Genomic DNA, 25461 nt, shown 5'->3' with positions numbered 1-25461 from the left:
GAATTTGATTTTAATTCGCATATATTACAGCAAATATGGGCTCCATCGATATCCCCCAAACGCAAACAGTTGCACTTGTACGCAGTCTCGGCGGGGAAGTTGAATTCAAAACCGATTACCCCGTCCCTTCCCCTGGCCGAAATGAAGTCCTCGCCAAAGTGCTATACACTGGTGTCTGTCAAAGTGGTGAGTATGAACTTCAAACTGTTCTCTATTAATCCTAGTAGGCGTCTTTGAAAACCTCCGGCTTACTCCTTTATCTCTATCACCATCAAGATCTCCATACCAAGTCCGGTACTGCAGCTGGCGCAGACGGAAATCCAATCACGCAAATCAAACTACCTCACGTCGGTGGTCACGAAGGCATCGGACAAGTTGTGGCTCTGGGTCCGGATATCACACACAGCACGGGAATCAAAGTGAATGGACTAGTTGGAATTCGCTTTGCGAGTCGGATCTGTCGCCGCTGTGAATTTTGTCTTGCGGGCACGGAGCAGTACTGTACCAACGCGACGAACCATCTTCATCATGAGGATGGCAGCTTCCAGCAGTATATTGCGTTGGATGCAGATTACTTGACTGTCTTACCGGATGATGTTGATCCGAAGGTTATGGGACCCGTACTTTGCGCAGGCTTGACAGCTTATAAGGTATGAACAGCAAATGCCTTCAATTCAAGCACAGTGGCTGATGACGAGACAGGCGGTGTTGAATGCAAATGTTCGGCCCGGGAATTGGCTTGTGGTGGTAGGAGCAGGTGGAGGTCTTGGGCACTTGGCTGGTATGAATCCCTTCCTGAGGCTCTGTATTCTGTAATGACAAATGACCCTTTCCCAGTGCAATATGCCAGAGCGCAGGGTGCTTTGGTCATTGGCGTGGATACAGGCCCCGGAAAAGCAGATTTCGTTCGCAGTATTGGGGCCCAAGAGTTCATCGATTTCGCCACAGAAGACCCTATCAAAAGAGTACAGGAGATTACTGGCCTGGGAGCACACGCGGTGGTTGTAACCGCGGGCAATGCCAAGGCGTTTGCCCATGCTTGCGAGATGCTCCGAGTTGGAGGCACACTAAGCTGTGTGGGAATCCCACCTGGACGGCCCTATCTCGAGACGCCAATCTGCACAATTGTCATCAAGGGACTGAGAATTACTGGTAATTTGGTTGGTTCCTTGAAGGAGTGCATGGAAGCAGTTGACCTGGTTCGGCGTGGCGTAGTGAAGCCTGTTGTCAAAGTCCGCCCGTTCAAGGATCTGCCGCAGATCTATGAGGAGATGGAGAAGGGAGATATTGCCGGTCGCATTGTGATTCAGCTCACAGATTGATTGTAGGCAATACATATTCAAGTCTAGCTATCATGCATTGCCAAGTTTCCAGTCAATTGCAGTTGCAGTGCTTGTGTTCCATTTTGATTTTCATCAACTGGCCTCAGTAGCCGGGCAGGTGCCATAACAAGAACCTCAGCCGTCTTACCACGAAGAATCGACTTGAGAATGGTATCCTGCTCTAGGAATGGCAGAAGTTTCTGATAAAGAGCATGCAAGAAGTCCTGTGGACCCAGTTCAATTCCTGGATGCGATCCAGCCAAAGTAAGAAGAACGGTGTCTGCTAAAGAATTCGCAACTTCAAAGCATTTCAACAACTATGTCGGTTAACTTGATTTCCCATACTCACCTCCCTTTGCCCCCGACCCTTGTTGTAACTTACCTGGTCTCGCCCTAGCGGCAATAGATCGGTATCCGAGAAGTATCTTAACGAGTGAAGCAGATCACGACTGACCTGTGCCGGAAAAGAAAAGGTCATCACAGCCGTGCTGGATGATGAGGACAGCAGACCCAATGATAGTGCCTCTTGCCAAAGAATTGTTCTCATCCATTCTCGGGTGATGTGACAATCAGCACTTCTTGTCGAAACTTGATTCGCGAGCTTAAAACACAGCGTGGACAGCTTGGTCTCGGTATCGGTCAAATATGTGATCGGCTCAAGTTCACCCTGAGATTTACGACGGATGGATATCTGATCGAAAGCAACGAATAGCTTGACGAGCTCTAAAAGACCTTGCACATGGGCGTCAATTCCAGGAGCATTCCTAAGAGCTTTCAATGGAGGCGGATCCACATATGATGGTGCCAACCCCAAGTGCATTGCATAACCTCTTTTAGACGCATCAGCAAGCGAGCTTACAAAAGGTGAGATTGTTTACCTCTCCGAGACCCAGAGCAACGGAAACATCAAACTCTTATTTGCAATCAAATCGTCAGCCCCATACTCAAGATCTAGCTCTATTGGTTTATCCAATCGTAGTATGCGAGCACCGGAAATAGCCTCTTGGATGTACATCATTGCCGAAGTCCGCTGGTTGACCTTGGCATGATAAACATGCAAAAAGAAGGACACCAGCAGGCTGCTAACATCAAGATGTTCCCTGTGTTTGTCACAAAGCCCTCTTATACGCAAGCAGGCTTTTGCCATGGTGGTGCTATCAGTCGTGAACGCTCCATCCACTACCGGCGCCAGATGCAACTGAGCCATCGTCGCCGCGCAGAGCGCCGTCGCAGAACAAGCGATATTCTCGGCCTCATGTGTTGTGTTCTCCAGATCAACATCTTCTAACCTTTGAAGTAGAGCATCTGCATTGACAACAGGCCAAACACTATATGAGTACTGCTGGTAAAGACGGACTATTGGGGTCAGCACCGCTTTTGATATACACCTTGGTCCGCCAGGATCAGTTAATGGCAAACCGGGCAGTTCGTCATGATAGGCTGCTGTATAGATCTCCGGCAATCCTTGCTGATCGCCTGGTATATTCAGATCTACTACCTGTGCTTCCAGACCGTGGCTCTGCTGGGCCGCTCGTCGAACTTTGGGACCTCTCTTCCGAGGCGGCGTCATGTAGGTACAGGAGACGCGCTTGACGGCATCACGACAGGTGTCACAGGGCCAAGAGCCATTGCACTTGACTTTGCGGGTGATACAAAGATCACAAGCTCTTTTAGGAGGCATGGGGTGAATGTTTTCTATGGAAGTACATACTATGGGGAGTTAAGGCGGGGCTTTCATCGGTGACAGATGAGGTAATTCCGCAGGTTTGCCGATCCTCGACTGGACCTTCCGTTGATTCGAATATGTGGATTTTGAGATTCTAGAACCACGAAAACAGATTTTCCAAGAATCAATTCTTGGAACAACTATAAATACGACCAGACGATCCTATAAAGGTCAATTGAGCTCCCATCTTCACAATTTTCCACGATTTCTCATTACCTCTCCACAGTCATACAGTACGGAATTGACTAAATCCGAAGGGTCCACTAGCTACGACATCCCACTGCTCCTCCGCACGTCCCCGGACAACATCCCCACCTTCCTACAACTTGGAATCATATTTACCCAGTCTTTACCTACTCACCAACAAATAAAGACTTAACCATGGCCCTCTCAGCACCCAGCACGGACGTAAGTCAATCCAATCATACCCAGGGATCAAGCCAAGCTAATCCAGCCAACAACATAGGCTCAAGTCCTCATTGCGCAAGAAACAAGCCCCGAGCAAACCTTCCGCTCTTTCACTGCCGACACAGCCTGGACACTAGGTAATGCCCTCCGCACTCGCATCCTTTCTCTCCCCGACAACCAACGCAAGCCCGCCCTGATCTCCATTGCACTGGCCACTGCTACAAGCGGTGGCGGCTCTTTGCACATCCTCTTCCAATCCGCCACAGCAAGTGGGACAATCCCCGATAACGAGAACTGGGTGCGCCGGAAGCGAAACACCGTGTTGCGGTGGGGCGTGTCGAGCTGGACGATGCGGCAGAAGATTGCGTCGGGGCTTGGGTTTGCTACGAGCGCGGATAACATTGAGAGTGCGTTTGTGAAGAAGTTTGCACTTGCCAGTGGTAGTGGGGGAGCTGTTGCGGATGAGTATGCTATTCACGGCGGTGGATATCCTATTCGTGTGCGTGGGGTCGATGGGGTGGTTGCCGTCGTGGTTGTTAGTGGATTGAAGCAGGAGGATGATCATCAGGTTGTGGCGGAGACTATTAAGGAGCTTATTGCGCAAGGAAATTAGATCAGGGTTTGTAATCTACAATGTACTGAAGACTAGGGTATAGAATTTACGAGATTTACAAGACTGCGGGAGGACTGAAATAGATGCAGAAGGTATCGTGGTATTTGGAGTAGTCTAGTGACTCATGCAGCGAAGGATACCAACCTCGTGCAGATTCAGGAGTAGAAACATAAAAAACGATAAACAGATAATAAACTCCATGGGTAATGCCTCAAAAAGCCAGATAATTTTACAGTTCGTCATGGTCCAAGGGCTCATCGTCCTCAGGGGGAGCAGAAGAGCCATACAGCTTGCTGGTGATCGGGTAAGCGACACTAGAGAGCTGCTCCTTCTGCTCCTCGAAGTCCTCGGCGGTGGCAGTGGCAGCGTTGTCCTCCAGCCAGTCAATGGCCTCCTTGACAGCGTCCAGAATGGTCTGCTTGTCGTCCTCGTCGATCTGGCCACCAAGACCCTCCTCATCGTTGGCCTGGTTCTTCAGGCTGAAGGCGTAGTTCTCAAGACCGTTACGGGCCTCAATCTTAGCCTTCATAGCCTTGTCCTCCTCAGCGAACTCCTCAGCCTCAGCAACCATGCGCTCGATCTCCTCCTGGGAGAGACGGCCCTTGTCGTTGGTGATGGTGATGGACTCGGCCTTACCAGTGCCCTTGTCGCTGGCACTGACCTTGAGGATACCGTTGGCATCCAGATCGAAGGCGACCTCGATCTGAGGAACGCCACGAGGAGCGGGGGGAATGTTGGTCAGCTCGAACTTGCCGAGCATGTTGTTGTCCTTGGTCATCGAGCGCTCACCCTCGTACACCTGGATCAGAACGGTGGGCTGGTTGTCGGCCGCAGTGGAGAAGATCTGGGACTTGCGGGTGGGGATGACAGTGTTACGGGGGATAAGCTTGGTCATCACACCGCCAGTGGTCTCAATACCGAGGGTAAGAGGGTTAACATCCATGAGAACAACGTCCACAGTGGCCTCGTCACCGGACAGAACACCACCCTGAACAGCGGCACCGAAAGCGACAGCCTCATCAGGGTTGATACCCTTGCTGGCCTTCTTACCACCGAAGAACTCCTCAAGAAGAGCCTGAACCTTGGGAATACGGGTCGAACCACCGACAAGAACGATGTCATCAACCTCGGACTTCTTGACCTTGGCATCCTTGAGCACCTGCTCAACGGGCTTGAGGGTCTTCTTGAACAGATCAATGTTCAGCTCCTCGAACTTAGCGCGGGTGAGAGTCTCGGAGAAGTCCTCGCCGTTGTGGAAAGCCTCAATCTCAATACGAGTGGACATCTGGCTGGAAAGAGTACGCTTGGCCTTCTCAACCTCACGCTTCAGCTTACCCATAGCCTTCAGATCCTTGGTGACATCGACGTTGTTCTTCTTGTTGTAGAGCTTGACGAAGTGGTCCATAACGCGGTGGTCGAAGTCCTCACCACCCAGGTGGGTGTCACCAGCGGTAGCCAGGACCTCGAAGACACCCTGGTCGATAGACAGAAGAGAAACATCGAAGGTACCACCACCAAGATCGTACACGATGACCTGGCGCTCCTCGGCACCAAGCTTGTCCAGTCCGTAGGCGATAGCGGCGGCCGTGGGCTCGTTGACGACACGGAGAACGTTGAGACCGGCAATGGTACCGGCATCCTTGGTAGCCTGACGCTGGGCGTCGTTGAAGTAGGCGGGAACGGTCACAACGGCGTGGGTAACGGCCTTGCCCAGGTAGCTCTCGGCGATCTCCTTCATCTTTCCGAGGATCATGGCGGAGACCTCCTCGGGAGTGAAGACCTTGGCGACCTGGTTGACCTCAACCTTGACATTAGGCTTACCACCCTTGTTGACAACCTTGAAGGGGAAGTTCTTGGCGTCCTCCTGGGTGACCTTGTCATCAAACTTGCGACCAATCAAACGCCTGTTGCAGTTGTTAGTAAGAGAGATCCCTTTGCTTCTGCCACGGTGTATTGTTGCCACTCACTTGACGTCAAAGATGGTGCGGGTAGGGTTGGCGGCGTATTGGTTCTTAGCAGCGTCACCGACAAGACGCTCCTCATCGGTGAAAGCCACGTAGGAGGGAGTGATACGGTTTCCTTGGTCGTTGGTGAGAATCTCGACCTTTCCATTTTGCATCAAACCAACACAACTGCGATAATAGTTAGCCACGTGTCATTTTGAAATTAGGAAAACGAAGAAAAGCAATGTCAAAAAGCAGTCAATGGGTTCACTTACGAGTAAGTAGTTCCCAAATCAATACCAATAACGGTGCCGTATTCCTCAACATTGTTGTCCTCAGCCTGGACGCTGCCACTGAACAGCGCCATGGGCGCGAGGAGAACCATGAGAAGGTAAAAGACGGTGGTCCAAGCGAAGGGCTTGGACGCGCCATTGGCGTTTGTGAGACCCGCCATTTTGATTATATGTGTAAGGATATGAAATCAAGTTTCTTCCTAACCAAAAGCACCCAATGGGGAGGATGCAAGAGAGAGTAAAGAAGCTACCGAGGCCGAAGCTTCACGCGCGCTTGGTGTAACAGCGCAGAGTTCAACACAAGTGCTGTACTCAATGACCCTCGAAGTGGGTTAAAGGTATGGGGTGGGTGGTTGGTCGAAGGGAAAGGAATGAGGAAAGGAAAGTGGAAAACGGAGCAAAGAGGGTACTTGTATTAAGGGTTCGAATAGCGCCATGCTGTCCTTTTCAGTGGACGCTGTTCAGGTCACTCCTCGCGCGCTGATTGGTGGAAAGCGGTTCTTCGGTGGGTCCCGCGACCAGTAAAACAGATCATCGAAATTACTAGAACAAGGCCCCATCAGAGAAGGGCACGGGTAGCCACCGTTGGCGGAACCACAATTTGAACACGTATACACTGATCAAGATGGAGCATAAGTGGCCTGTACGACTCAAAGTCTACTGTCCACGTCCACGACTCCTCAAGGTCGGGGAAACATGGGCCCGAGGATCGACAGAGCCGCAAGGACTGTGCAGAACTTCGACTCAGCAGCGGTTGATTCCAAAGTGGTAGATTACTCTCATGAATACATCTCCAAAATTAGATCCTACATTGGTGATCTAAGGTTCTATACAGTAGAATAAGATAGTAGTGCATCTCAGGGTTGTTGCTGTGATGTCTGGCCCATGCATGTAACTTTATTTCGAGGTCTATTCCAACAACCCGGCCGCCACAGTCGATCCGCCAGTTCGCAAAACAATCCTGGTCGGTGCCTCAAGGGGCACTGCAGTGTCCATCTCCACGACCACTCGCGCCACTGTGCCTGGTGCCACAATCTTGGGCCGCTTTTTAATAGGCGCACCGGACGCTTTATCTAAGGTCGCAACTAATTTGCTGATCCGGCCAGGGACATGAAGGCGGCCTCGATGAACATCCACGAGCATAGGCATCAGATGCTCAAAGGCAAGAACCTTGGTGGTAAAGCTGGTGATGGTGGGGATCGGCGAAGATGAACGGCACACCACATCGCCAGAGCGCAAATGTGCTGGATCAATATTGGCCAGGTTCAACACAACGTTTTGACCGGCCACAGCCCAGTCACTAGTCTGCCCATCTACCTCCAAGCTGCGGATCAAGCCTGTCTCACCACTGGGCATGGTCAGAATTTGGTCGCCAACTTGTAAGCTGCCGGCATCCAGGCGGCCAGAAATGGAGATCGGATTCTGCACACCACCACGGAAAACATCACCGATCGTCATGCGCAGTGGCTTATCAAGTGCGTGGGTGGAAGGTTCCGAGGTCTCCAGTTCCTCAATCAAGGTCTGTCCAGTATACCATGATGCGTGAGGATCTTCACTGCGTCGGCTGATATTGTCTCCTAGCACGCCGGAGCACGGAACGAAAGAAATGTTCTTTTCTTGAAATCCGGCGGTTGTCAAGAATGATGAGATCTGTTGCTCGATCTCCTCAAACCGACCCTTGTCCCATTGAACAGTATCCATCTTGTTGACGGCCACCACAATCTTCTGGACACCCATGCTGCGCACTAGCAAAGCATGCTCCTTAGTCTGGCCCTTGAGACCGGATTCAAATTTGCCCACGCTAGAATCAATCACCAGGACCGCAAAGTCTGCCTGGCTAGCTCCGGCAATCATGTTGGGTACAAAGTCCCGATGCCCGGGGGCATCAACGATGGTAAAGGCCGTGGTGTCGGTCTCAAACTGGTTGGTCGCAATATCGATTGTAACACCTCTTGCACGCTCCTCTGACCCCTGGTCTAACACCCATGCCAGGGCAAAAGAGCCCTTCCCGATTTTCTCAGCCTCCTTGCGATATTTGTCTAATGTTCGCTGGTCTATCGCACCCTGGTCCGCCAACAACCTCCCCATCAATGTACTCTTCCCAGCATCGACATGGCCTAGATTACGGTCAACGATGCCTTCTAGGTGACAAAAATAAAGGATGTCATACCTATTACTACGAAGTTGGCAGACTTCTTCCGTGTTGACTTGCTGTATTCCGCGAGGACATCCAAGTTCTTGCTCTTGACAGTCACTTTCTCCTCAACTGAGAGGTTATTCATGCCACCGGCAAGATCAGCTTGGCCCTTCTTGTCACCACCTGCCTTGGAGGCAGGGGTTTTGGACTTGAATCCTACACGTCATTAGGCGAGTGGACTTCAAACCTTTCTGCGAATCGCCAAACCTTTAGCTGTATTTTGGGCATTAAGCACCACATCGTCGGGGCTAGGGCCTGCAAAGTCAAAAGGTTCAGTATGGTCCTGCCCATATATTTGGAGCAAATCAACGTTCTGCGAAGGTATATGGCTAGGCTCGGCCCTAGTCGGTCCTGATTGATTGCCAACAATGGCACTAGCAAACATGGAGGGCGAAGCGCGGATCTCAGCTGCCGGCAGTGTAGGCTCTAGCTTAACACTGGACGCTTCTTCAACTTGCTCCGTGAGGCCAGGTTTTTCAACATTTGGAGCAGTTTCCACTGGTTCAGGTGAAACCGGTTTTTCGGCTGGAGGTGGTGCAGGTACAGGCTTCGCCAAACGGCGCAACCCACCCAGACCTTCAGCAGGCTTCGCGGCTTTGCTTGCAGCGAGCCTATCACGCAAAGAGATCTTTTGCTCGGTCGATGACTTTTCTGGGTTTTCAGCCTGCGAACCCTCCGGTGGGGAAGAAGTCTTGTTCCCTTCTTTCTGTTTGCGCGCTGCAGCCAGTGCAGCCAGTTTGGACACTTTGCCGCCAGCTTCAGGCGCACCACCCAACAGTCCCATTCGGGGGTATAAAGGCTCTACCAGAATATCGGCTTTTCGGTGAGATGGAACATTAAGCCAGGGAGAGTCACGAAAGAAATCGGCGGCCGAGAAGTGCGCTATCGGAGGAGAAATGGGCGCAGGATAAATCGGCACTGGGATACCAGTTAGAATGTTTACTCAGACTTCGAATTGTGTGATGTTAGTCGCGAAATTTTGAGTGTTTGAAGAATTTGGGGGGGTCACTGGGAACCCTGTAAAACACACCTTCTAAGATCATTTCACCATCCGTAAATCGAGCCCAGCCATAACACATCGAGGAACCAAAATCTTCAAACAATCGCAAAGCTTACCTTGAGCCTTGTTCTTCTGCGAGATGGCAGGCGTCTGCTGCTTCTTTACTTCTTTCTCCTTCTTGCCTAGGATCATATCACCAAATTAGTAAACGATGTTTCCGCATTCCAAGCTTCATTGAACAGCTTTGCGGCACAAAGTTTCGGGGGCTATTGATAAGTGGAAGCAGACAGGATGAAGTACCTCGTAGATAGTTGACAGACTTTTCTATATCATTATAGTAATGCCATAGCGCTTCCTGGACTTCTTCCTTCGTAGCGGTCACCGATGGCTGCCCCGCGCGGAGCTGCGAAAGGACATCCTGGGTGCAGCGCTGCAGGAATTCCTGTTCTTCGGGGTCAGGCGAGTCGTATCCATCATCAGAATAATCATCGTCATCATATCCGATGTTCTTTACTCGGTGTCTGGACATTGGGGCTTGGTGAAAGATATGAGATCAGGTTCGGAAGGCTGTGTGAGCTGGTGGAGAGGGGCGGGGTGGGGTAGTCGCTCAGTATTTGACAAGGTATGGCAATTCAACAAAATGAATGAATGGATAGCAGCTGGAAGAGAGCTAGCTTGAATCATTCGGGGGAATTAGCTTTGTCGAATAGAATGGGAGGTGCAAGAAATAAGTTGGGAAGGAGAGGGTCTTGTTTGGGCGGGAGCGGACCACGTCATTCCCCACCTGTTGCTCGGGTTGACTGAAGCGGAAACCCTAGATTCTCGAAAATCTCATATTTCGATCTACCATGAGTTAGGATTTTGGAAGATTAGATATTTTCTTTAAGAGGAAGTATTAAAATTGAGATCGTATGTATTTCGGTATTCATGAGTTACGTAGGTCCTACTTCTACACTGCCCTACTAGCCATGTGAGGTCGTCAAGACCCAGGGAGTTGGCCATAGAAATCACCAAGTCAAACGAAAAAACGCAAGTCTATCGCAATGGGCTTCCACCAAAGAAATCCCCAGCACCGGGTCCAGAAAAGCTACCATTGCTTGGTGTGAGGGCAATTGATCGCCGGAAAGCCTGGCGAGGGGTGCTAGGAGCACTAGTAGGTGCAGCATTTGCAGTGGCACTATTGGCTGCGGCGGTAGTCGCAGTAGCTATAGCAGCAGCACTTGCCTCGGGGGTAGAGGGGGTATTGCGGCCACTGTCATTCTGCATGGTAACAGCGGTGCCAGGGCGAGAAAGGACGGCTGCGGTGGCGTTCTTGGGAGGAGGGCGGAAGCCGAGTTTAGATCCTTCACGGAAGATCTCTTCCAACATTTGGTTAGCGACACCTGCATCCTCGTATTCCTGGAACTTTTTCCATAGACGCATGGCCATGCGTGCATCTTCAATGGAGTCATGGCCTTGGATGGTTTCGGGGTTCGGTTCTTCTTGGATGTACTCCTTGAACACGGCCCAGGCGAGATAACGAAGACTCAGGCGGCGATTCTTGCCAGGGTGGAAGAAAAGGTACTGGGTGTCAACGGTCTGCGACTTCGGTACTTGGATGTTGATTTTCCGGAAATCAGAGGCCAGGCCATGTCCCACGAATATACATCCCAGATTGAGAAGAAGCCACAGCTTCTTGTAGGCAGTCTTAAGTGGCACGAGATTATGCTCGCTTGTTCGTGGATCCAAGTCGCCTGGTTTAATGCCAGAGTACTGTGTGACGTAGTCGACAATCGGCTCGCGAATCATGATGTAGTCATCTATGAATGGCACACCTTCTTGGATACCTGAAGCACGCAAGACAGAGACTCGAGCAAGACCGCTCTTGTTGGGCCGCACGATTTCTTGTGATCCATCGGCCTTCACGTCTATCTCGGCTTTCTCGAGATCGACAAACTCAGTGTCGAGCGCTACAGGAGTACCTGGCTTTGGCTTTTCTTCCTCGTTAAGTGCTTGGAAAGACTCCACATGATGGCCGCCATTTGATGACATCCCACGGAAGAGTAAAGTGGTATCGAGGGCATTCTTCCACGAGTCATCAACAACATGGCGGGCATCTCGTGCCTGGAACGCCAGCACACAAGGTTGCTTCCAACTTTGCGTGAAGCCCAGTGCCTCATCACGGTCAACCTCGGTAACCAAGAAGTCATTGAATAAATGCCATCTGCTTTGCTCTTGGGGTTCTTGCTCTGAGACTGAGACGTTGACGAAAGACACCAAATGCGGTTTTTGATGTTCTGCAATGTCAATCTCTGCGACAAGGCCGACCAGATCATACACCGCCAGCCCAGGAGTATTATTCTGCATTCTTAGACGAAGATCCTCGCCCTCGAAGCACATCACTTGACCATTGTCGATGATGACTCCTACCGCATCGGGCAACCATCCAGGAATAGCCCATAGTCGACGACATATGGGATTTGTCGAAACTGCTGCATTGAGCACCAATACCAGAGGCATCCGGTGTACAGTCTTCCGAATCATAACCTGCTGGTAACGTCGGCAGTAGTTGCACCATCCACGATTCTGCGTTTCGCGTTCAATACTAGCACGCAAAATATTGGAGAATCGGAAAGCAGGGTTGCGTCGCGCTTGTTTCATGTCCATATTTGGGTAGAGAAGTTCGTTGGCGAGAGAATTTCCTGGGCGAACGGTTTCATTCTGGCAGAACATACACCGGATGGACTCAGAGGCAAACGTCGAGAGGCGCTGGTCCAGATCTTCAGAATTGGGCTGGACAGTGCGGAAGTCGCATGATATTTGAGTCAAGAAGAAGCGATTCACTGCTTGAATCGCTGTAGAGAGGGACTTGTTTGTAAGGTTTTCTTCCAATAATCCCATGTTAGAAGCCTCTCGGAAACTGCTGAATAGTTTCAGTAAATTGGTGGCTTGGCAATTCTGACCATTCGCTTTTTCCAACATGTCAAACAAGTAGCCTAGTTCACAAAGCAAGCAATATTCAGAAATGCAAGAGCCAGCTGCGTGGTGGAGAGCGAGGTTTCGGAATAAAGGAATGAACTTGAAAAGCTGAAGAAGGGAGTTGGTGAAGGAGTTTGCGATGTGAGTTTCAAGGCCAGAGAATTTGGTCTTGTTGTAAAATCTGTACTTTATGTGAGCAAATTCCAGGTTTTCCAGGTTAATAAATAGGCTTTTCTTACTGAAAGTCGAAATCGTCGACACCAAAGCGACTATACTTGATCTCGACATTACTATATTTGAGCAGGGGATCGTCATCACTTTCACCATTGATCTTTGCGCCGGCAAGTGCCTCGGCCGCATCAGCGATTGAACCGTCAGACTTTGACTTCCCGTGATCCCGAGCTTTTTCACTAAGAAATTTGGGTGCAATGAGGGCTGGCTCAGCAGTAGCCAACGCGCGAGTGTTCTCGATCTGGTATCGCCGTGTCTTTCGGGGGTTCGGAGCGCCATGACCCACCTCGGCTGGGCGCAAATATGGAAGCAAGGATTGGTCGAGTTGTGCTGGCGGGCTCCCGATCTCGAACACAAGGTGACTAGGCCACGCCGAGAACAGGCGATCGTGATAGTATGGCATTCCGATCATGTTTAGCGGAGTTTCAGGCGACCAATCGATTGGTGGTGGCCGGGTCGGCACGTCTGGCATCTCTGTTTCTTTGCTCATTTCATTGAAGTGGATCTTGGTTGGTGAGCCCCAGAGATGAATAGAGCATTCCGCGTCGTTAATGGCCAGAGCCTCTCCAGAAGGTGAAATTTCGAGTCCCAGCATCAATGTAACATTTGCTTGTCTTAAATTGACCGCGTTTGGATTCATCAGATCTACAACTTGAAGCTGCCCAGTCTGTGACGCCACAAAGCTCGTCGTGTGTAGTTTCGGGTGCATCCGAACGTATGCTGCACCAGCATGAAACGGGATCGGAGGCAAGGGCGTCAATGTCTTCAGATCATACACATTGGCTAGCGGGTCCACAATTGAGGAGCCAAGCTGGCGCACCGAGAAACCACAGGTAACCAGCAAGTCGTTTCGCGCATCCATGTCATTCACAGCAGTGCCGTGGGCCTTCCAAGACTTGACAACGCTGAAATCCAAAAGACTAAGGGCATTGACAGAGCCATTATCCGTAGCAGCACAGAGATACCGGCTCTTCTTCATGAGTGTATAATTGTGCTCCGTAGGCAACTTGTCGACAATCGTACCCTTGTCAATGTCGATCGTGAACATCACACGCTGGCAACCCGCCACTAGAATTCGGTTTGTCTGCGCAGTAAAGCTCATGCAACGAAGATCAACCATATCCTCATCTGCAATATGCCACTGGGTCAAACCGCGTCGAGTGATCATATGCACACTCTTCGAAGATAACGAGATCACACCGCGTTCGTGAAAGGCGATCTGTCGAACTATGCCCTCAGCGACCGGGTGCGCTCGCACAGAAGTATACCGTTGGAGTTCGGGTCCGTAAAAAGAAGTGATTCGGCCCTAGCACAAAAAAAGAAAATTGGCGCATAAGTTAATCCCTTGTCTTTCGCAATTGAAGTAGCGGCACTTTAATTCCAACTCACATATTCATTGCCTGCCCACAAAAGTTCCATCACATCATCAAACGCCACCGCCGTCGCATTCGTGGGCATCCCGTGCGGACTGGGCGGTGGCATTGGGATGCGCGACAGCTCATCCCAATCAGCTTCCATGATGGCGGTCTAAACCCGGTAGGCACCCCTAATAGCGTTTATTGAATTGGCGTGCCCTGTGGGATATCGTTTCGAGTCCAATAGGTTGAGGAAGTGTGCCCTTCACCCTCGTGGGAGTACGCCAGGGCCGAGCATCGTCTGCGAGGCAAGGACGCGACTGCGGGGAAGGTGGGAGCTATTGGGCAGCCAAGGGGGTGCAATCGCCCGATCTTTGTATATAGGGTTTATAAACAGGCGTTCAGACTTTAGATGATGATATATAGTACCGCTGTGGCCTATGCCAATGCAACTTTGAGGGTCAGGCTGTTGAGGGTACGAGGTCCTTGTTGTCGTCCGCCTGGAGATTGATGCAGGACTGAGGTGTCTATATTGTCACGTGGTGATATTGCTGATAACGTATCGTTGTGTTTCGGTCACGTGAGATGAGAAGTTACATACATCAGTGCAAAGAAAATATAACGTTGAACTTGCATTCGAGGGTCTCCCTGGAAGCTTTGCATAATCTAAAGCCTTTGAGCTTGAGACTTCCAAGGCCTTGTGTCGGTCTGTTCTTGGATTTGTGTATCATTTAGATATTAGTAGCTTGTGAGGCACCTGTGGCTTAGTGGAATATATATCTAATTTGACTTCGAAGCCCGTAAGACCGGGACAACGAACATCAGAAATAAAATTGCAAGTCAAAATGCCTCGGTCTAGGACTGATTTATGAGATGCTTCTGAGAGCTTATAAAGGTTGAAGGGTCAGATGTATGAAAGGAATTAGTAGGCACCTAGCTACGTAGGTATGTATGTACTGACAACATCATGATACTACAACTTGGACTAGCTGTGATTGATCGGCTAAATACACGGTAGACACATAAAGGCCTAGCAAAAAAATGAGGCAACAATTGACATCCACCACAAAAACGAAATAATGCCACTTAGTTTGTTATTCGCTACTCGTCAATCGAATAAAAAACCTAGGGAATTATCTGTAGAATGTAGCAGGGTTTGAGGGGGAAACACCGCCCTGCGGAGGCTGATATGCCTGATATTCTGCGCCACCTGGAGGAGCCGAGGGAGCGGGGTTAAAAGCAGTGTATTGCGAAGACGGCTGTGCTGATCCAGGGACCGGAGGTGGCTGGTGAGAAGGGGCTTGATGAGCAGCCGGGGAGTTGGGGTATGGAGGTTGTTGCGGCGCTTGCTGTGGTGGGTATTGAGAGGCAGGGGGCTGCTGAGCTGTCTCTTCACCCGAGTAGACAGGGGCCGAATAATCCTGCCCCTGGGATTGATGTTGGAAATGCTGGTGGCCGGCTGGTGGTGCTTGACCACTGAGAGGATAAGCTGGGCGGTGGCCAGCAGGATGTTCCACGGGAGAGTCATATACAGAGGTGCCTAATTCTTGGGGGGTGGTCATACGTAGACTGAGGGCGGTGGCTACCAGGTGGGTAAGCATCAGATGGAGGTGCCTGTTGCGGCACCGGCTGTTGCTGAGGTCCACCTGCAAACTGCGCACGAGGATCGGGTGAATGAGATGCAGGACGATAAGGCATTGTCTGCTCCGCACCATAGTATGCACTTGGTTGGGCCTGTGGAGGTTGGGCTTCTAAAAAAAAAAAAAAGTTAAACGGCTGAACTCTCAAGTAACTAGTCGTTTAAAGTTGTACCAACCTTGAGGCTGAGGGCTAAAGTATCGTTGATCTGCTTGGGGAGGGTATCCAGCAGGAGCAGCGCCAGGATAGCCATACTGGGACTGACCAGGTCGCGCATAAGGTTGTGTCGGATGAGCCATGGAAGCCTCTAGTAAAGACTCGTAGTCGCGGCGGGCTTTGATGAACTTCTCATTAAGCTGGGTAAATTCATCTGGAAGGTAATGAGCGTCGATACTTTTCAACTAGAACGAATGTGTGCTGACCTTTTTTCTGCGAGTACTTCCCAATCAACTCAATAAGCTTCGGCCGAATAGCAACGGTAGAATGGTAGAGATTGGTAATCTCCTCGTTCTCCTGCACATTAAGATCGGAGCTTCGAGTACTCAACAGGGTCAGAAGCTTCTCAACGTTCTTAATCTGACCAAAGACATCGCCCTCCATTTGCACCTCGCGCTGCAACTCCTCAACAGTGGGGTCTGTAAGTTTTTCGACATAATTGAGAGGAAAGATTCCCGTCTGGCCCCTCAAAGAACCCTTCCACCAGTCCTTGTAGACTGATTCCAAGACAGCAATTACATCACCCTTGCGGAACTGAAGCTCCCCAGGCTCTGAGGGCTGGAAATCGAACAAGGCGCGGACTCGCGAAACAGTGGCAGCTGAAGTACCAGATGGCACAGGTCCGGAAGCAGCAGCCGGCAACTCAGCTGCAGGCGAAGTAGTTTCGGGTCGCGATGCCGCAGCCGCAGCCGCCGCAGATGGCCCGGCTTGAGCGACGGGAACTGGAGGAGCCTTATCCTTGACAGAGAGAGCTAGGGCCATTTGTAGTTCCTCATCTTCTTTCTGTCTGTCAATATCCGTAATCGCGCTCTTCACCGGCTTCGAAGGGGGTTGAAGGTTGGGGTCTGTAGAATATTAGTAACGTACAATAGGCCATATTGATACACAATTCTCACTTGAGGTCTTCAACTTCATGTATGCTTGCTCCATAATCCCGAAATCTGGGTTAGATGAGAACATCTCAGTCCATTCTTCCATACGCTCCAGAATCTTGGACTTGACTTGTTGATGCGTATTCTAAAGAAAAGATACTGGTAGTCAGCGAATAAGATCCCCAAAATGCGCATAATGGCTGTGCTTACACGATCACTTGCCAGGCGCAGTAGCGCATCAGTGAAGCTTCTCGAGGCCAACTCGCGATGAATCTTAGGGCCACAGTTCTGCGACAGCGAATTACCGAGCTAAAACGTAGTTAGAAAAACAGTCACCAAGCGAACCATTGCACTAAGAGGGTACAAGGAGATATTCTGCATACCTCAAGAGTATAAAGTTGCACATTGGCGTTTCTGTGAGCCATTCTCTTGATCATGGCAGCAACCGCCTCCTTTGCGCTATACAATCGATATGAAATTAGCATGCACCCTCTCACTATACGCAAGCGGTAACCCAAGAAACTTCAGAAACCACATACCCTGATTCCTCGGCAGCAACCTTGTCACAGACATCCTATACCCCCCAAATAATATCAAATTAGCTTCTCGTGTCCTGAATCACTGCTCGCAACGCGGGCAGCTTGTCGCTCGAAAAGACGCACCAGAATGTATTCCCAGTTCTCGGATGTCAGGTTCTCGTCGGTTGCCTTGGCTGTTAGAGAATTCCATGGGTCAGAAGTCTATCGTCTCCAAGCAGGGTCTGTGGTCTCATATCCCAACAGGCTTCCACGGTACCCATAAAGGTACGAGCAGTCCCAAGATACAGGATGGCCGCAAACTCACCGACCGCATCATCAAAGGCATTCTGCTGAGCGCGAAACATGACCAGTTTTGTAGGCCCAGAAAGACCAAATAGTCAAGGTAATGTAGGGTAGTTGGGCAGTCGGGCACCGTTTCTCGGCGCTATCGCAGTTGGCTCACTCGGACCTCCTAGGAATCTGACGAGTGGACTTATGCGAATATATTTGGGGGGTGGGAATCGCAGTTATCGGAGTGTCGATAACGTTTTCTTAGCTATGCAGTACACAGCGATGGGGAGTTGGGCGCTCAATGCGGGGAGCGGGTTGAGGTGTTCCAAAGCGCGGGCTGGGCTGAGGTCAGGACAACACTGTCGAGGGAAGGTGTAGCGGGAGAAGGGATATTTTGAGTTAGAGAGAGCCCAGTAATTCACAGCTCAAACACGAGCAATTTCACGATCGATGAGCAGAAGAGAGTTGGTCTCTAGGTGCCAATGTTGTGTCCGAGCGGAAGTGGTGTTGAGTCAGCAATGACGACGGCGGGAGCTCCATTCGATGCGTATCTCGGATTTAGTACCTAGATTCTTGATATTAGCTTAGGCTGGAGAGAACTGTGTCTGCCTTGTAGGAAACTAATTATATTGCCACTTCGCCTCTTTCTTCGACTATCAACTATCAATTCCCAGATTTCTACTGCGCAGTCCTGGAGGTAGTAAAAATCATGACCGTCAGTATAGGCTGCGGCATTTTGACTAATCTGATTTGCTCCTTAGCCTGTGGCTGAATATAGACACCCCCACTGGATCCATCATTGTAGAGGTGCAGCCACCTAATTACAGAATAAGTATTTTCCAGGTCTAGCAGCTTGTAAGTACCATAAATTGTAAATTGTAATGTGAGCACATTTTTATGAACATGGCCGTCCAACACGAACCAGACCTGTACAATGTATTAGAAGAGAGGCGAAAAATAGAATGAGTGTGATATGACACAATTCAAGTAAAGACCCCTTGCGAGCCAAACGCCGTATACGATAGGACGATCGCATTTTAAATTCCACGAGGTCGACGGACAAGTATAATAATTGAGTAGACAGCTCGAGGTCGCACCCGAAACACCACATACGACCGAATTCAAAACAGTGGTGGAGTGGTAGAACTAGCATGGTGCTACACAAAACACCCCGACAGAATGACAAAGATAAGATAGACCAGCAGAGACAGATCGTGGTCAAAACAAGGCTTGCGAGATCAGATCATTTTTCATCACAAAGAGATGTTCATCAAGAAATAAAATGGTAAACAAAATCGGTACAGAAACGGGGACTGCCATGCGCATTGGGGAGGTCGGCATGCCAGAATCTAGAAGAATCATCGGAAGTGATGGGGGTATCTGAACGAGACGGGAAGAGTGGTATAAGGGAAGACAAAGACAAGATAAGATAATGAGAATGAGAAGTCGGTCGTCTAGGCACTGCCCTTCTGCGCTTTCTCCTGAGCACGGCTGATGCGAGCGGCTTTGACCAGAGGAGCCAGATGCGTAAGTGGCGAGCAGATGGACATGAAAGGATGCTAGAAAAACAGTCAATGATTGTTCCAAAGGAATGGCACAGAAGTTTTGAACTTACCTTAAGAAGATCGTGGGCTGACGCTCGCTTCTCCGGGTCTACCTTGAGGGCAAGGTGCAGGAAGTCACGGAAGGTTGTTGAGAGGCTGTGTTCATCTTTGATGGTCGGGGTTCCATTTGTGGCGATCAGGTAAAGTGCCCGCAGAGGGGACTCGGTCAGATATGGTGGCTCGCCCTCAATCATCTCAATGGCCATGATGCCTAAACTCCAAATATCGACCTTGCGACCGTACTCCTTACGGGTGACCACTTCAGGTGCCATCCAGTAAGGTGTGCCAACCATAGTGTTGCGCTTGTTTTGCGAATCGTTGATTTGCGCACAGAAGCCAAAATCGGCTGGAAAAAGTTAGTCTTGCCATTCCTATTTCAAGGTATTAAAATATCCCAACTTACTCAGCTTGATGTTACCCTCTAGCGAAAGAAGAATATTATCAGACTTGATATCACGGTGGATAACACCTTTCGAGTGCAGGTGCTGGAGTCCATTCAAGGTCTGTTTTAGAATTGTTAGCATCATCTCGTCTAAAAGTCATGGAGGTAAGGGGAAATTAAAACCTACCTCCCGGCATACTGCTGCAATCTGGCCCTCGCTCATAATATTGTAGGTGACCACGTCCGTTAGACTACCACCTTCCATATATTCCATGACTACCCACAAATCCAGGCCATGAAGGTAGCTCTCTAGGAAGTTCACAATGTTCCTGTGCTTGCTATCCTTCATCACAAGGATCTCATTGATAATCAAATCCTTCTTGGGTTGCAGATCCAGATTCATCTGTTTAATGGCCACGCAATTGTTGTTACCATTCTCATAAGCAGTGTACACACCACCAGAGGCACCCTGTCCAACCTTGTTGAGGTTGTAATATATTTGAGTAGGATCGCCCGGGTGACAGATTGTCAGTAGGCGTTGCCTCACATCCATAACGTTGCTCTGGCGCTTTTGTTGACGAGGCCTGGCTGCCGGGGGAGCTCGAGAGGCCGAAGCCGAAGTAGGTTCCGCAGAGCTCTGAGGGACATTCGTTGCAATTGGCGCCAGTTGAGGTGCCTGCGGCGGTTGGCGATGGCTCGGACTTCGATCCAGCTTCTTGGATGCGATCGCTTCCTGAGCAGCTGCCATGACTTGCTCCTGCTGTCGTTGATACTGCGTCGGAGAAGCTACCTTATTTGATTCCTGTGTCTGTACGCCATTGCGTGAACCAGAGGGTCCCCGTGGGTCGATGGGCAGCGGTGCTGTTTCGGGGATGGGCGGTGTCCCCATTCCATAGGCTTCTGGCAATCGCTGGGGGGCCGGTCCATGGGAGGTAGGAGGCTGTGGCGGGGGCCGCGCGGGTGTCATGCCGGGAGGCTTTGGAGGGGCTCGATGCGGAATGAGGCTGCCCAACGGCGGGGAGACAGCGGCGGACGTCAATGATGCCGGGGGCGGCGCTCCTCCGGGTGGTCCCTTCGGAACTGGAGGCGGCGACCGGGGGTTCTCAAAGCTACCTTCGTGATTTTGGGGGAAACGAGGACTTCCCGGCGGCGAGGGTGGTCGCCCGTTATCCTTCCCGTGTGCGTTGTCGAATTTGTGCCACACTTCATCGTCGTCGCCACGGGTGTTTTTCTCGTAGAATCGCATGATGTCCATCATGGTCTGCGGATGTTCTTCCTGCTCCTTCTTCGAGATACCATTCTCCTGCAAGAGTCGCTGCCACTCTTTGGGCAAGCCAGTGAACTGGCCAGTCTGATTATCATATCCCACATGGGTGACGTGAACCGGGTTCTCCGGGGACGAGATCTTGATGTTGCGGGGCGAGCCCAGCATGCTATTCATGAAACTGGAGAAGCTGGCCTTTTTGCTTCTCCCGCCCCGAGTGTGGCCACTCCCCTCATCGGAATGGCGCTTGGAGTTTGCAGGCCGCTCAGTCTCCCGATGTGCGAAGGGATCCATCCGGGTGGGCAGGGTGGTGAAACTCGCGGATTGTCGGAGGAAGGAGCGGTGTCGTGGGTCTGGGCTGATCGGACTGGACTGCTGGGAGTGCAAAGGTGGAGGATTATGAGGTGGAGCCAGGGAGTCAGTTGTTTCTGCGCTATTCTCATCCAAGGCACTAAGCATGCCCCGGGTCTCGAAGGGGGTTGTCGTTAATTCATCCGAATTGTGCTGATCGTAGGAGAAGCGATTCTGGCGGGCGCGGGAGCTGTAGCTGGGGAAAAACGAATGGTCGTTCTGTACCGGTGACGGACCGTCGCTATGTTGCTCAAGCGATGATGAAGACGAGCCGTAGACAGCAGCAGCGTTCGATCGAGTGCGGGTGTGTTCGCGGCTGCTGTTGGAAGAGGAGCGCGGGTAGACGGGGGCGGAGGGATGACGTTTCAAGGAAGTTGCGCTTTGGTGACTCCGAAGAATGCGTGAACCGAAGCTAGGGGACTCCTTCTGCAGCTTGCTTGAAGGACGACGGAATTTCAATGAGAACCCGTCACTCATGATGGGCGTGTTTCTCTACACGACCGATTGAAATTGGGCCGAGGTGTCAGGAGAATTTTCCAATTCGCAGAGAATCGGCAGGTTGGGAAGTACCACAGTATCAGCAAACCTGGTTTTAGGTTTGCCTTCACTCGTTGTTCGCTCACGTTCTCTCCAAAATGGAATGTCAAAAGAATGGAGAGAATCAATCCAAGACCAGGGGAAGAGGGGGCCCAGTTGCAAGTTAAACTGGCCAATGAACATCGATTCACACGTGGGAGGTGGAAAAGGAGTCGGTGGCTGGGGAGGTTTTTTTGTTGACGGGGCACGATGACGCGGGGGTTATATTGATATATCAGAATCAATTTTAATTTCCTGCCCTGGGAAATTACCATGCAAGAGTCATCACAAATCACCAAATAGTCTGGGAAACTGAGATTTGGGCGTTGACTCCCGAGAATCTAGATTTTCTGGACACGGGTCGAAGTGGACACTTGGGATGATTAGCAGTCGAACGGGCCCCTAGAAGCCATCGATTCTTCCTCTTGATACCGAGGGAAATATCTCAAGTTATTCCAAGGTTGACAGATGGACCTTGGAACCAACATTTAACAAGATTTGGAATTGATTGACGTCTTTGAAGTCCTTTTATCCACTCGGATAAATAGTCCCCGCCAAACGCTTCGTCATCTCACTCATCATCCTCGCCTAATAGGTTGCCTTCATCTCCCCCCTTTCCCCCCCCCAAAGGACACTCAACGGTTTTCCAGAAAATTCAGATTTCGGGCATAAGATAAACTGACTAAACAACCTGAAACGCCAAACCATGTGGAATGTCCATAGCCTGCAAACCCTGGATGCAGGTGGGAGTTCTTGGCATCCACCTCGGTAGGTCTCCACTGCGGCACAAAGTATATTTGGAAAAACAAACGGGCGTCAGCTTCTCCTTTAGGAATTTCATCTATATCGAGACGTTCAAGTCTGATCTATGTGACTATGGCCCATTTCCTCAATACCTATGCCTCCTGTCTCTTCTTCCGTTTCTCTAACGCATCCACCCGCTCATCAATTTTCCTAAACGACCAGCTCTCAAATCCCGGGGGGTAGACAAACGGCCGGAGATCAAATCGGTGATCGTCGGGGCTGTAGCTCTCCGCATGATAAGCCGGGGTGGCAACGGTTTGCTTGTGGCGGTTGATCTGATAGAAGTGGAAGAACAACTTCACCTTATGCGCGATCTCACGGGGGCTAAGTTTCCCCTCGCCACCCCACTCGTCCAGAAGACGAAGAAACATTCCATATGGCCCCAGGTGATCCACTTTCCTCAGCTTTCCGAAACGCGAGAGCTCATCATAGGTCATCTGCATGTCGACCTCGTCGCTTTGCACGTAGTTCGCGGTAATCGGCTCCAATTCCGCTGTAGGAACAGCATCCAGGAAGTCCACGAGAATGGGCATTTCAAAGTCCTTGGACGCCCAGTCAATGAATCGTTTGAGATCCACTTTACTGATCGAACCAATGGGGTTGATATCGGCGGATGAACAGTCGTATTTAGTCAGATCTGCCCCGATATTAGCATGCTCTAGTGCGCTTACGGATGTGGGGGCATACTTACATCCGCGGAGACATTCGTCTACGTTAGAACTTCCCAAGACCAAAAGAGAACCACCACCAGGGCGGTTACGGACCTCACATAGCTCCTGGGCGAAGTAGTAGGCAAGGACCATTCTGGACCGCGCCTGAATATTCTGAAGAGCGAGATTCGACGTGTTCGAGCCCCCATGAACTGGATGAGATGGGTTAGCATGTGAGCATCTCGGTGAAAGCAGCACCAACCCTTGAATTTCGGCTCAAAGCCTGTGGCCTGAGTGAGGATGTTCTTCGTAGAGTTAAACATGCTGTCAATGTTGACATCGGTGTGGTACGATCCGATCCGCTCAGAAAGGGCCTTCGAGCGGTCCCGGGTTTCTTTGCTGCTCTGATTTTCCATTCCCATGTAGCAAGTGCAGAAAATTTGATTGCATAGCTCTTCTGCCGTCTCGGGAAGATTCGACGAGAAGGCAGCAATCCGCTTAACATCAGTGATGACCTGCTCATTCCCCTCCTTAATCGCTGCAATGACCAGCCGACACATCGAGTAGACAATTGTCGCAGTGGCACAACTGTCAATTCCCCCGGACAGTGGGACGAAGAAACCTGCGGCCTTGGATCGCCGAAGGTAATCCCAGAGCCAGCAGGCAGGCCCTAAGGCAATCTCCTCTTCCGGAAGATGGTACCGTGCCGGCCGTGCGGCAGTAGGCCGCAGGTCGATCTCAAGGTCCAGATTATCATGGGAAAGGGAGTAGTCCACCTCGATACGCTGATATTCTGGTGCGGCAACTGCCTGCAGACCACGGGAAGGGGCAAATCTATATGCCCGGACTTTCTCAAGATCGACTGTCGCCACAACGACCTCAACCTCGTTCAGTGAAAATTGGCTGGATTGGCCCACAATGTCACCGTTGACAAAGATCATCGCGCAACCATCATAGTAAAGCCGATCTCCATCGCACCCCAGTTGGTTGGAGTATAAATAGACACCGCCATTCTTGCGAGTGGCTTCCTGAATGAGGGCAATTCGTTCATCCAGCTTTCGAAGGGAGTGATGGCTTCCACTACTGTTAGTGAAGATTTCCACTCCATTAAGTCCCCTATAGTCACCAGATCAGCATCGAAATCAACGACTAAGCGCAATGGAGCTTACATGTTAATATGGGGACTATTAGGGGTGAATAACTCTTCACACGTCTCAGCTGCAAGACAGGTGTCGATCGTGGAGAGAACAACATCACCAATGGGAACGTGGCGAGCCCCCTGGTGCTTCTGAATCCTCGGTGGAAGATAATACTGCTCCACATGTCTGGGCCTGTTCCACGGGGTGAAGAAGCGCATCTCACGGAAATTGCCATCATTGGCGAGATACAGTTTTGGGCGAAGACACAAGATCTTCCCATCCAGAACGATGGCCCGCGCATTGTATCTACAGTTCCGGTGAAGCAGCGGCAAGCCAACATCGATGATAATTCCGTGAAGTGACTCATCAGTCAAGATGGAGTACAAGGAATCCCATGAGTGCTCGTATACTTCCGTCTCTAGGAAGTGGTCCAAGCAGCCTAGTGCACAAGGTGAGCACAATGCGAGAGTATGAATATGACAGTGGGACAGGCTTACCATATCCTGGGATTTCGAGCTCGGGGCCGACGCGCAGAGTTGCACCGGCTTCCTTGGCTTTGATAATACTCTGTTTGATGCGCCTCAAATTCCCCTCAAAGTCCAGACTCCACTGGTTCAGCGCACAAGTAGCCAGTGTGACCAGGGGCGCCATTGTGCCTTGGGTGTAACAGACACAGACCCAAAATTAGAGAGCGAGGCAAGGGTTGTTTTGCCCAAATTGTACTATGCCTGTGATTGATGCACAGCAGTGACTGAGCCATTATTGGAAAGTGGCATGGATGTGGGGCAGGGCGGAACAACTGATTTCCGCGCGGCCTTGATGAGGGGGGACCCGCCAACATATCGCGGTCCTTATCTGTTGCCTTTACGCTCCAATGCTCCGAAGATTATTCTATGGCCCCCCGTGCTTCAGGTTATTTAGTTGCGATTGCCCTCGTTCATTGACTCGCGAATATGGCCAACTGGTGAGTTGCTTGTTTTTTTGGGGGAGTACATGTACCTGTCTAGGCCTCTACCTGGTATACGGACCAAGGAACACTCGCTCAATGGAAAGATCAATTCCGCCAAGGTGCAATACTCCACACATAGAGAAGCTCGTTGGTCTCCTGGC

The 25461-nt window shown here is 50.7% G+C and overlaps 9 protein-coding genes across 9 annotated transcripts; 2 read left to right on the top strand and 7 right to left on the bottom strand.

The window, feature by feature from the left end:
- Nucleotides 1-35: 35 nt before the first annotated feature.
- N7484_004440 (zinc-dependent alcohol dehydrogenase) lies at nucleotides 36-1322 on the top strand (the record flags this gene model as incomplete). The annotated part of the gene is made up of 4 exons (XM_057114860.1): nucleotides 36-186; nucleotides 277-650; nucleotides 703-781; nucleotides 838-1322. The coding sequence occupies 4 exons, from the start codon at nucleotides 36-38 to the stop codon at nucleotides 1320-1322; spliced, it is 1089 nt and encodes a 362-aa protein (XP_056975000.1).
- A 23-nt stretch (nucleotides 1323-1345) lies between these two features.
- Nucleotides 1346-3003, bottom strand: N7484_004439 (putative C6 transcription factor; the record flags this gene model as incomplete). The annotated part of the gene is made up of 3 exons (XM_057114859.1): nucleotides 1346-1639; nucleotides 1705-2176; nucleotides 2201-3003. 3 exons carry the CDS (start codon nucleotides 3001-3003, stop codon nucleotides 1346-1348), a joined length of 1569 nt encoding a protein of 522 aa, XP_056974999.1.
- Nucleotides 3004-3429: 426 nt separating this feature from the next.
- On the top strand, nucleotides 3430-4069 carry N7484_004438 (DUF967 domain protein; the record flags this gene model as incomplete). The annotated part of the gene is made up of 2 exons (XM_057114858.1): nucleotides 3430-3456; nucleotides 3515-4069. The coding sequence occupies 2 exons, from the start codon at nucleotides 3430-3432 to the stop codon at nucleotides 4067-4069; spliced, it is 582 nt and encodes a 193-aa protein (XP_056974998.1).
- A 229-nt stretch (nucleotides 4070-4298) lies between these two features.
- On the bottom strand, nucleotides 4299-6466 carry bipA (Hsp70 family ATPase KAR2; the record flags this gene model as incomplete). Its single annotated transcript, XM_057114857.1, has 3 exons — nucleotides 4299-5973; nucleotides 6037-6201; nucleotides 6288-6466. The coding sequence occupies 3 exons, from the start codon at nucleotides 6464-6466 to the stop codon at nucleotides 4299-4301; spliced, it is 2019 nt and encodes a 672-aa protein (XP_056974997.1).
- A 748-nt stretch (nucleotides 6467-7214) lies between these two features.
- On the bottom strand, nucleotides 7215-10031 carry N7484_004436 (putative translation elongation factor EF-1 subunit; the record flags this gene model as incomplete). The annotated part of the gene is made up of 5 exons (XM_057114856.1): nucleotides 7215-8422; nucleotides 8476-8658; nucleotides 8710-9420; nucleotides 9619-9684; nucleotides 9803-10031. The coding sequence occupies 5 exons, from the start codon at nucleotides 10029-10031 to the stop codon at nucleotides 7215-7217; spliced, it is 2397 nt and encodes a 798-aa protein (XP_056974996.1).
- A 506-nt stretch (nucleotides 10032-10537) lies between these two features.
- pan2n2 (poly(A)-specific ribonuclease) lies at nucleotides 10538-14209 on the bottom strand (the record flags this gene model as incomplete). The annotated part of the gene is made up of 3 exons (XM_057114855.1): nucleotides 10538-12641; nucleotides 12700-13997; nucleotides 14081-14209. The coding sequence occupies 3 exons, from the start codon at nucleotides 14207-14209 to the stop codon at nucleotides 10538-10540; spliced, it is 3531 nt and encodes a 1176-aa protein (XP_056974995.1).
- Nucleotides 14210-15179: 970 nt separating this feature from the next.
- N7484_004434 (ESCRT-0 subunit protein HSE1) lies at nucleotides 15180-17655 on the bottom strand (the record flags this gene model as incomplete). The annotated part of the gene is made up of 10 exons (XM_057114854.1): nucleotides 15180-15586; nucleotides 15633-15797; nucleotides 15863-16054; nucleotides 16107-16745; nucleotides 16797-16917; nucleotides 16983-17081; nucleotides 17156-17231; nucleotides 17312-17346; nucleotides 17435-17484; nucleotides 17568-17655. 10 exons carry the CDS (start codon nucleotides 17653-17655, stop codon nucleotides 15180-15182), a joined length of 1872 nt encoding a protein of 623 aa, XP_056974994.1.
- Nucleotides 17656-19035: 1380 nt separating this feature from the next.
- Nucleotides 19036-21659, bottom strand: pakA (mitogen-activated protein kinase kinase kinase kinase STE20; the record flags this gene model as incomplete). Its single annotated transcript, XM_057114853.1, has 4 exons — nucleotides 19036-19140; nucleotides 19197-19531; nucleotides 19589-19688; nucleotides 19755-21659. The coding sequence occupies 4 exons, from the start codon at nucleotides 21657-21659 to the stop codon at nucleotides 19036-19038; spliced, it is 2445 nt and encodes an 814-aa protein (XP_056974993.1).
- Nucleotides 21660-22654: 995 nt separating this feature from the next.
- On the bottom strand, nucleotides 22655-25002 carry N7484_004432 (uncharacterized protein; the record flags this gene model as incomplete). Its single annotated transcript, XM_057114852.1, has 5 exons — nucleotides 22655-23199; nucleotides 23254-23424; nucleotides 23475-24328; nucleotides 24382-24790; nucleotides 24849-25002. The coding sequence occupies 5 exons, from the start codon at nucleotides 25000-25002 to the stop codon at nucleotides 22655-22657; spliced, it is 2133 nt and encodes a 710-aa protein (XP_056974992.1).
- Nucleotides 25003-25461: the final 459 nt, after the last annotated feature.

This window comes from Penicillium longicatenatum, assembly GCF_028827895.1.
Source record: "Penicillium longicatenatum strain IBT 33135 chromosome Unknown contig_2_segment0_segment0, whole genome shotgun sequence".
Lineage (NCBI taxonomy): Eukaryota > Fungi > Ascomycota > Eurotiomycetes > Eurotiales > Aspergillaceae > Penicillium > Penicillium longicatenatum.
The sequence above is the reverse complement of the archived record's forward strand: the minus strand, read 5'-3'. Positions and strand labels throughout refer to the sequence as shown.